The sequence below is a fragment of the Emiliania huxleyi genome, assembly GCF_000372725.1.
Source record: "Emiliania huxleyi CCMP1516 unplaced genomic scaffold EMIHUscaffold_1070, whole genome shotgun sequence".
NCBI lineage: Eukaryota > Haptophyta > Isochrysidales > Noelaerhabdaceae > Emiliania > Emiliania huxleyi.
In genome coordinates, this window is record NW_005201983.1 from 1 (window position 1) to 9,981 (window position 9,981).

The following is a 9,981-nucleotide window of genomic DNA, read 5'->3' on the forward strand; positions in this document are numbered from 1 at the left end:
TCTGGGAGCGGGCAGAAGCCGAGCGCGCCCAGCCGGTACGAGACGCTGACGACGATCACTTGCTGCCTCACGACGAGGCGCGAGGCGTTGAGAGAGACTACGTTGGCGCTGCCGCCGCAGAGGCCGCCACCAAAGATGTAGACCATCACCGGGAGGGGAGCAGCCGGCTCCTGGCTGGCGGCGGGCCGCCACAGCGTGAGGTGGAGGCACGCTTCCGACTGAGGCGGCTCCTCACTTCCCGGAGCACGGATGGGACCCGCGGGGTTCTGAATGCAGGGCGGGCCAGGCAGCCGGCCGTCGTGCACGCCGCCCGGGAACGGGACCTCGGAGAGGCTGGCTCGGGCAAAGCGGAGCTTTCCCACCGGCTGCTCGGCAAAGGGAATGCCCGCAAAGCGCTCGACGCCATCGGCAGCGCGTGAGCCGACCACCCAGCCCTGCGCCGTGCGGACGCGTGGAAGCCCGAAGGCATAGAGCGGCGCGAGATGCAGCGGCGAGAGCATGATCAGAGATGTGGCTGTTTGCGCCTCTCTCCTTCGGCAGCAGGTTCGTCCCGTGCCGGATGGCCAGCCAGGGGACGTTTGTCTGCGGCGAAGCACTCGACGGCTGGCAGGCCGAGCCGAGAGATGCTGCAGCGAGTTCAGCTGTTCACAGTAGGGTGATAAGAAACAAGAACGTGGCATGCGACGACAGTGAGGGTGTGAGAGCCGCACGCGTCGTCTCGAGAGAGATTTTAGCATCTCCGGACAGCACAAAAGTCAAAACGCCTCGTGAGCAAAAACTCAAATTACAAAAACTCTCTAACACTCACACACACACACACACACACACACACACGTCATTTGGGGCCTGGAGCCCTGTTCACGCGCGCGCGAGACGTGCAGACAGGGTTGCCAGGTGAGAGCGAATGGCGCGGTTCACGCCTCGCACAAAACTCTCGCGTCGGACGAGGGGATATAAGCACGCCGCCGCTGCTGACGCCGCCCGCGCAGCCGAGGCCGCAGCAGCCGCCGCACGCGCACGCGACGAGCGCGCCCCGCCGCGCGAGACCAAGTGCAACAAGTGCGCCGCCGCCCTCCAAGCCGGCAAGATCGACCGCCGCCTTGCCGAGAAGGTGTGCCCAGGCGGCCTCCGCCGTGGCACATGCGTCGTCTGCCGCAGCGGCCCCGTCCCCGCCAAGGTCGACGGCCCGGGCGACAAGCCGCTCGGTAGGGCAGCTCGCAAGGTCCTCATCATCGCCAACAAGCAGTACAACGGCGAGGAGGAAATCGGCAAGGGAGAGGCCAACGCCGCCGAGGCGCCCGCCCCCAACCTGGTTTGTGGAGCTCCCGCACCTTTCCTAGAGAGCACGGCATTCGGGGCCATGATCTCGGTTCCGCACTGGACTTTTTTTGTAGTGGAGAGAATTAGGGAATCTTTCTGCTCTGGCAGGCAGCTGCATCATTCCCCTTTACTTCAATCAGCTGTGTACACTCAAGTGCTATTACTGTCTGAATAGCTGTCTAGACGCTCCGATTTTGCTGTCTGGACGCTGTCTGGACACTGTCTGGACGCTGTCTGGACGCTGTCTGGACGCTGTCTGGACGCTGTCTGGCTCCGCCGCCTCCGGCTCCGCCTCCACCGTAGCCGCAGCACGCGCCTTCGCCGAGTCGGAGGTCGCTGTAGTCGGTGTCCGAATCGATGGTCGACCCCTCAGACACCTCCGCCTCCGCCTCCGCCGCCTCCCCCGGCACCCGCCCATCCCGATCATCCGCCTCGGCCGCGGTCACAGCCTGCTCGGACGCCTGGTCCGGGCGAGGCGAGCGCCCGCCAGACTGCGGCGAGTCCGCACCGCGTGCACCAGCGACGCGAAGATTCGCTGCCACTGCTGCTGCTGTTGCTTGGGCGGCGAGAAGCGCCGCGTTTTCGGCTGTCGCGGAGGAGGGAGGGCGGTCCGGCGGCGATGCAAAAGGACGGCGTGGCGGCGCCGCAAGCGCGTTCGGTCGCGCGCGCCCCGAGGCCGCCGTCGTGGGTGCAGCGTGCGTGCCTGACTGAACTGCTGGGCTCGCGCTTTGCCCACATGCGCAGCGGCGGGTCGATGTGCCTACTGCCGGCCCGCAGCTTCTTCATCGGCTGCGGCGCGGGGCCGTGGCTGCAGCAAGGCACCCGACCAATGCGTGTCCACGCTTGCTCTGCCCTTTCCTCAACACCTTTGCGACGTTGGCGTTGCCCCCCACAGTTGCCGCCACAGTTGCCGCTCTGCCCGACTTCTTCGCGGGCACTTTGTGGGGACCCTTCTGTGAAGAGGGCCTGTCTAGACAGCTGTCTAGACAGCTGTCAAGACCAAACTACAAGTTCAAACTTCAAGTTCTCAAGTTCGCTCTTAGTTCTGCTGTCTAGACGCACCCCCCCCCCCTCAATGGCAAGTAAAGAAAGCGGCATGTGGGTGGGTGGGTGGGTGGGTGGGGGGGGAGTGGCCTCGGCAGGGGTGCTGTCAGGGGTCGTCCGGCCACGACTGCGAGACTTTACTGTGAAGAGTGGAGCCATGTGCCGCTGTCTGGACGCTGTCTGGACGCTGTCTGGACGCTGTCTGGACGCTGTCTGGACACTGTCTGGACAAGCTCAGGACTGTCTAGACAGGTGCGGGAGCTCCACAAACCAGGTTCCCCGACCTCCGCGCCGCTGTCCCCGACGACGCCGTCTTCGGCGACGACGGCTGCATCGGCGCCCTCGAGACCGCCAGCGCCGAGGCCACCCCCGCCGGCGACTCTGCTGCAAACGCCCACGACGACGGGCTCGAGGCCTACACCAGCCAGCTCGCCGCGCTGCGAGGCGACATTGCGCACACCAGCGCCGAGGCCGCCGACGCCGCCGACGCCGCCAACGCCGCTGCCAGCGCCGCCCTAGCTGCAGAGAAGGACGCACGCGCCGCCTCCCTCGCTGCCAAGGCCGCAAAGAATGGCGCCTTTGAAGGCCTCGCCGCAGCCAACCGCGAGCTCGGCGAGCTCGATGCCCTCACCACCGAGCAGGCCGCTGCCATCACCGAGCTCCGCGCCGAGATCCGCGGGCTCCACGGGCGTGCGCTCGCATACGCCGCCGGCGCTGCGTTCCTACTCCTGCTCGCCCTCGCCGCCCGCGGAGCCGCGTTCGCGTGCGCCGCCGTCGCCGTCGTCGGTGCTCTTGAACTCGCCGACAGTGCAGGCCGTGCTCGCCTCGGCCGCGCTTACCTCAACTCTGTCGCCGCCGCGTGCCACGCTGTCGAAGCCGCCGGCGACGCTGCACGCAGCGCTGCCAGCCTCGCCGCCATCGGGAGAGAGGGGTGTTGGTTATCACCGCCGTCGATGCAGCTCCAGCCCTCTACCACAACGCCGGCCGCTGCGCCCGCTTCCTCGGTCGGGCAGCCCTCGCCGTCATTGTCGTCGCAAGCCTCTGCTCCCTCGACAAAATAGCCGCCACCGGCTTCGCCGCGACCACCGTCATCCGTCAGCAGCACCGTGTATTCTTCGCCGCCGGCGCCCTCGCCGCCTCCGTCAACGCCGCCGAGACCGGCGCAACGCACACGAGACGGGGCACCCCGCGAGCGCCCACCGAACCAGCGAGGCTCAGGTGCCAGCTCGACAACGGATCCAACGTGAACATGATAAAGCACGCTCCGCGTGCCACCGAGGAAGCTCTATGCCACAGGATCGAAGCGGGACCCTGTGCGAGTGCGTCGATTCACCACCCGCACCGTCCGGTGCCGGCACCGGGGTAATTCTAACGGCGATTCATGCAGAGCAGGCGTGGCTCCGCTCGTGAGATTGCTGCTCCGGATTGCTACTTCAGCTCTATCAAATACTCGCGAAACTCGACGGACGGAACTGCGCTGTCGACGCTGTGCAAGCACGTGGGCGCGAGCGGCTCTCCGTCGGCGTCGAATCCGCCGTTCCGCACGACCGTCCACGAGACGAAGCCGTCGTGAAAATGCACCGTCTTCTCGAGCTTGGCGCCGCCGCCGGCGACCGGCGTGTAGACGTTGAGAGCCGCGCCTACTCGCTCCACGACGTTGTGACGGGACGAGCCTCGCCGGCGGGCCAACCGCGGAGCGCCGCGCCGTCGCCGAGCACCACCCACGCATTGTCGAACACGTGCTGGTGGAAGGCGAGTCGGTCCATCCCGAGGCTGGCGCGGAAGTCCCACATGCGCACGAGCGCGTTCTCGAGCAGCAGACGCTGGCCCGGCGCCGTGGGCCAGCGCGGCGCGGCCAGCCGCCGCGCGACCTCCTCCTCGCCGTGCAGCGGCTCGCCGAGCACTTCGAAGCAGATGTCCCGCCGCTCGTGCGGCGAGACGTTGCGCACCGTCGCCGTGAAGCCCGCGGCGTGGAAGAAGGGCGACGGCGTCGGCTGGCTCGCATCGAGGACTTGCCACCGCACCGCCGGCACCGCGTGGTGGACGCTGGCGGTGCAGTCCGGACCGAGCCGCTCGTCGAAGATGCGCAGCCGAGAGTTGGCGTGGAGCAGGCGCCTGCTGTGCCCCACCGGCCGCCGCAACACCGCGTGCACGTACACTCGGTCCATGTGCACGCCGCGCCGCTGGTTGGTGAGGCGGACGCACAAGTACCGGCTCTCGACCACCTCGAGCCCCGCGGCCGCGGCCAGCCTGTCCACGTCCGCGAGCGAGTAGTACCGCCGGTGCATCCCCCCCGGCCGCAGGAAGGCCGCCGTGTCGACGGGCGTGGCGCCTGCTCGGGGCAGGCGCAAAGGTAGGCAGCGGTGTGCGTGCATGAAGGGTTGCGCGTAGCAGGATGATCACGATGTGTGAGTGCTAGACTTGTTTGTGGGTAGCAGGGTGGCGTCGCGCTCGCCGCGCGCAGCGTCTCGCAAGTGGCGCATGTCGTAGAGGCCGCAATCCCGGAGCAGCAGCACGCCGCCCGGCCGCAGCTCTCCCGCGGCGGCCGAGAGGAGCACCGCGTCGTCTCCGCCCGGGATGGCCTATCCGCACTCGTGAGACACGCACGTCGCAACCGCGCCGCGCTCTCGCGCCGCTCGCCGCGGGCTGTCTGCCGACAGCGTGAAGAGGGCCATGACGGCGTCGAACGGGCCGTGCCCCGGCGAGCACGGGCGTGTGAGGCCGGGCGGGACCTCGGCCGTGAGCCGGTCGGAGAAGCCCGCCTCCTCCACCCGACGCACCTAGAGCATACACGCACGTCGCATTCCCGGCTCCGCGCACCGGGAGCCCTCCTCCTCCTCCTCCGGACCGTGTCAGCCACGGCGGTGGGCGACGGGTCGGTGGCGTGGACGCGAGCAAGCGGATTGCCGCGCAGCAGCGGCAGCACGCTCGATCCGTTGCCGCACCCCAGCTCAAGCACGCGCATTGGAGCCGCGCCGCCGCCGCCGCCGCCGCCGCAGCCGCCGCCGCCGCCGCCGCCGAGGAGCTGTGGGAACATGAGGAGGAGCCCTCGCCGCTCCTTGAAAAAGGGCGTCGCCGCCTCCGCGTGCCGCACAAAGTGGCTCTCCCACCGCTTCGCCTGCGTCTCTGTCTCGCCGACGCCTTGTGGTGCGGCCGCAGTGTTGACTGCCTCAGTCTGCCGCCGCACCGTAACCTCTACCCTGTCGCGAAGAGCCTCCCAGGAAAAATCTTGCGACTCGTGGAAAATCGCGGCGTGGGCACGTCCGGGGTCGCTGGCGGGGCAACTAGCCTCGACTCGCTCGCGCATGCGCAGCTTTCGGCTTTCTTTTTCTGATACATTCTTTTCCAAACCGTAGTAGGAACGACCTACCTACCTACCTACCTACCTACCTACAACTAAATCGACCCCGCGCTCACCGGCGGCCGCCCGCGTCGCGCTCGCGGCGTCGGACGAACCCCGGTCGTCGGACCACCACCTCGCTCCTCGCTCCTCGCTCCTCGGACGAGACGAGGCACGGGCCCCACACGTCCCAAAACAAAACAAATCTCTCTCTCACGTCCCACGACGCCACGAGCGCAGTGCACGAGCGCAGTGCCAGTGGCGGAAAAGACGGGTTTCCCGACCAAAATAGTTAAACCGACCGCCACAGCATCGGCGCGCTGAGCAAAAAAGGACAGGGTTCCCGCGGATCCCGAGGACGGCTCCGTTCACATGGACCCGTCGAACCTGTGCCGTGTCGGGCGTCTCAGCCTATGATGGGCGCACGCGTCACGGTATCCGACTCGTCTGCGTAGACCCGCACGCGTGCCTCATCAAAGTCCATCGTCGCCATGTCGCCCTCCCGCATGACGCGCACGGACACGTCCGGCCGCTCGCTCGAGATGCGGCGCACGGCGTGCCCGACCTTCTCCCCCACCAGCCCCGGCCATGAGGTAGGCCCGCCCGCTCCGCGGCCCTCTGCCCCACCGCCACCCGGCTGCTCAGGCAGGCCGTGGCCTCCGCGCCTGAAGCACGACCACCAGATCGACCGCTGCAGCTCCTTGCCCGCCATCCAGCAGGAGGTGTGGCAGACAGCCGAGCTGAGCCGCGAGCCGCAGCTCTGCTGCAGCCGCTCCATGCTCTGGCCAAAGGACTGCTGCACGGACCGGGCACTTTTCGCGCCGCTCAGGAGCTGGCCAAGGCCGCTCAGCGCGTCCGCAAGCGCCTGTTCTGGGCTGTGCTCGGCGCCGCAGCCGCAAGCTGACCGCTGCGTCCAGGCAAGTGCAGCCCAGCCCACAAGGACCGCAGCGAGCAGCTTCCAGCCTGACACCGCAGGGAGCGCCACAGAGCGTGCGGCAGGCGGCGGCGGCGGTCCGCGCCGTGCAAGCCGCTCTCGGGCAAGGTCGGCGAGAGAAGCGTTGTCCTGCGTTGTCGGCCATTATGGGTTTTCGCAAAAAAAATCAAATGGCGGCTGTTACAAGCACTGCATATCTGTGCCCCTGCGTATCTGCTGCAGGCGCACAGAGTCCAGAGACAGCCCCCACGCCGCCATCCAAAACGGCGTCGCGCCTCTTGCCCTCTGCTTTGCAGGCGGTGTGCCGCGCGCGCCGGACAAGCCGCAGATCGGTCCCTCGGGGTCTGTGCCCCTCTCGGTCGTAGACGAGCAGTCCTCGCGACTGGACACTGAAACCGGTTCCTAAGAGAACTTAAATGGAATGTACACCACTACATACATGTACATGTTGGAAGCCAGTGTTGAGACCGCGGCGCCCCCTGTGGCGTCCCGGTCGGAAGCTCCGCGCTTTTACTGCTGCGCCGCGACAAGCTGGAAGTAGACGCCCTTGGGGCCGATTTGCAGGAGCTCGTCGTGCGACCCTTGCTCGACCACCTGCCCGCCCGATATAACCGCGATCTTGTCGGCGCTGCGAATCGTGGAGAGGCGGTGGGCGATCGTGATGGTCGTGCGCTTCATCTTCGACATGATTTCGTCGAGCGCCGCCTGCGGTCGCAGGAGGTTGCGGGACATCGCGCGAGATCGCGCGCGGGGGGGAGGGGCCGCGCCAATTCGCCTGCACGATCTTCTCGCTCTCGTTGTCGAGGGCGCTAGTCGCCTCGTCGAGCAGCATGATGGCGGGCTTGCGCACGAGCGCGCGCGCGATCGCGACCCTCTGCTTCTGGCCCCCCGAGAGCCGTCCGCCGCGCAGGCCCACCTGAGTGGCGTACCCGTCGCCGAGGTCGTTTATGATGAAGCCGTGCGCGTTTGCCTGCTGTGCCGCCTCCTCGATCTCGCCCTCCGTCGCGCCCTCCCTGCCGTATCCAATGTTTTCGGCGACGGTGCCCTCGAAGAGCACCGGCTCCTGCCCGACGACACCGATTTGCTGCCGCAGCCAGCGGAGGTTGAGGGTGCGGATGTCGACGCCGTCCAGCATCAGAGTGCCCGCCTGCGGGTCGTAGAAGCGCTGGAGCAGCCCGATGATGGTGCTCTTGCCCGAGCCCGACGGGCCGCACAGCGCGACCACCTGGCCTGCCGCAATCTCGAGCGAGTACCCCTGGTAAAGATGTTGCCGTTCGAGCCCTGCAGCGCCTGCGGAGAGCATTTGACGGCGAGGTTGGCTGGTGAGCCGGCAGGACGACAGGAGCCACCCTCGCGCAAGTGGAGTCTGGCGGCGCGGAGGTCGCGGCCGCAGGCGGTGGCCGCAGCAAGCGGAAGCGGGCAGTGTTTGGGCCTCAAGACACAAGATCGGCCGCTCGCGGGGAAGCGTGCCTTCTCAATTTGCACCATCGCGTCTCCCATGCGCGTCGACAGCTCCTGCGGCCGGTTCACGTCGTACCAGCCGACATCCTGCCGCAGGATGGACTTGAGGTACTCCTTCTTCCACTTTGCAATCTGCCGGTGCTTTGCCATCTCGAGGCAAAGAGTCGAGAAGCCCTGACAGCCGCCAACGCCCAAGCCGACCAGCAGCATGCGCTTCCAGAGCTCCAGGCCCTTGCTACCCAGACCGTCGATGCCGCAGCCGGCGTCGAAAAAGTCACTCATCACAACCAGCATGAGAATCTGTGCAGGCGGATTGGGCGGCTGCTCATTCTGCCGCCGCATGGGCAACGGGAAGCGGCACGGCGCTTTGCACCTGACACACTCCGGCGCCAATCATGGCAACGCACCCGCTCAAGGTTAGGACGATGTCGAGCGGCGTCGCAAAGTAGAAGAGTGCCGCCAGGCCACCATCTAAGCAGGCGCCAAGTAGGTTTGGGGGGGCGGCGGATCCCGAAACATGGCGCGGGCGAGCGAAATCCCAATGTTCTGCGGGGGCTGAGGATGCCGCGAGAGGTACGCGCTACTATGCGCACGTGATTCCTCCCGTTTGGGGGCCTCCGCCACGTCGGTCTTTGGGCCCTCGGTCTTCATCCCGTGTCGTCGCCCGCGTGGCACGCAAACCCTGGCTCCGGCGGACCGGCGCCGACGGACGACGGAGAGTGATCGAATCCCGGCGAGTCATTTACCTTTCCAACAACCATTTGTCGTGGATGTCGTTGGCTGAAATAATATTTGTTTTTTATTGGATGGTTGCTGGCATGGCGCATGCATTTTAAAAGTGAGCCTGCGTTGCCGCGTTGCCGGCCGCTCGCTCCAGGCTTTTAGGAAATCTCGCTTTGGGAGGGAGGCTCAGCTGTATGCCACAGCCAGCCTGCCTTGCCACAGCCAGCCTGCCTTAGGAAATCTCGCTCGCTCCAGCCTTTGCCATAGGAAAGCTCGCTTGGGGACTGACTGGGAGGAGCTACTCAGCTGTCAGCCAGCCTCTACTCATCAACCACAGCATCGTAAATAAGTAAGTAGAGCAGGCATATCCAGGGAGAGATGGGCGACGCACGGATGACACAGCGAGGGACAGCGCGGTCCTGCCCCGCTCGCAGGGCGTGCATCACACACAGCACACATAGGGGCACTAATATGCAATTCCTCGGGGTTTCTGGGACTCTGGGTGTGCTAGTGACGTCGCTATCTGACGGCATGTCTGATGGGGGAGGACGGTTCCCCGAAAATTCTTTTTGTGGCTCGCCGTGGTGAAATTTGACGTCCGAAATTCTTGTTCTGGCAGGTGTGTATTCTTTTTGCTTGATGCGGCCAGCATGCTGAAATTCTGGGAAAACCTGACCGGCCCCTGCGGTGCCCCTACCTACCTACCTACCTACCTACCCTACTTATGGGAAACTAAAAAAGAAATCACGGGCCTCGTGAAGGTGGGGTACTATACCAACTACAGTGATGGCTGGCGGTACTCTCCTGCAATCACAGTCCTTCCTGTGACATGGCAGGCCACTATCAAGCCCTACAAGCACCCAGATCACCCACTTGGGGAGGGTTGACGTCGTGATTTTCGCCGAAAATTTCTTTTTTGCTGTGAAAATTCCGGCGTGAAGAGAGGAAAAAACCCGACGGAAGCGCCCAGACCTACCCTACCTTCCCCGGCATGCCTCCTTGCAAAAAGAATTCTTAAGATACAAGCCTCTCTCACAGCACACTGGCACGACAATGGCACACACACAGGCTCACCACCGGAGCCGCAAAAAGAATTCTTGCAACAAAACTCCCTGGCACAAAAAGAATACACACCGGTTCTGGTATAAGGGCGGCCACA

General features: G+C 65.7%; 5 protein-coding genes across 5 annotated transcripts; 1 reads left to right on the forward strand and 4 right to left on the reverse strand.

Annotated features, from left to right (window-relative positions):
* Positions 1-59: 59 nt before the first annotated feature.
* Positions 60-500, reverse strand: EMIHUDRAFT_251280 (hypothetical protein; the record flags this gene model as incomplete). Its single annotated transcript, XM_005792460.1, has 1 exon — positions 60-500. A coding segment is annotated over one exon (441 nt), but the record flags the coding sequence as incomplete, so codon positions are not given.
* A 2,021-nt stretch (positions 501-2,521) lies between these two features.
* EMIHUDRAFT_251281 (hypothetical protein) lies at positions 2,522-3,730 on the forward strand (the record flags this gene model as incomplete). The annotated part of the gene is made up of 3 exons (XM_005792461.1): positions 2,522-2,575; positions 2,925-3,295; positions 3,661-3,730. The coding sequence occupies 3 exons, from the start codon at positions 2,522-2,524 to the stop codon at positions 3,728-3,730; spliced, it is 495 nt and encodes a 164-aa protein (XP_005792518.1).
* EMIHUDRAFT_460375 (hypothetical protein) lies at positions 3,691-5,671 on the reverse strand (the record flags this gene model as incomplete). The annotated part of the gene is made up of 7 exons (XM_005792462.1): positions 3,691-4,004; positions 4,055-4,172; positions 4,236-4,614; positions 4,786-4,946; positions 4,980-5,144; positions 5,213-5,314; positions 5,459-5,671. 7 exons carry the CDS (start codon positions 5,669-5,671, stop codon positions 3,793-3,795), a joined length of 1,350 nt encoding a protein of 449 aa, XP_005792519.1. The 3' UTR covers positions 3,691-3,792.
* Positions 5,672-6,110: 439 nt separating this feature from the next.
* Positions 6,111-7,079, reverse strand: EMIHUDRAFT_251283 (hypothetical protein; the record flags this gene model as incomplete). The annotated part of the gene is made up of 3 exons (XM_005792463.1): positions 6,111-6,667; positions 6,867-6,990; positions 7,074-7,079. 3 exons carry the CDS (start codon positions 7,077-7,079, stop codon positions 6,111-6,113), a joined length of 687 nt encoding a protein of 228 aa, XP_005792520.1.
* Positions 7,080-7,223: 144 nt separating this feature from the next.
* On the reverse strand, positions 7,224-7,893 carry EMIHUDRAFT_56408 (putative ABC transporter; the record flags this gene model as incomplete). Its single annotated transcript, XM_005792464.1, has 2 exons — positions 7,224-7,343; positions 7,420-7,893. Coding segments are annotated over 2 exons (594 nt in total), but the record flags the coding sequence as incomplete, so codon positions are not given.
* Between the last annotated feature and the right edge of the window lie 2,088 nt (positions 7,894-9,981).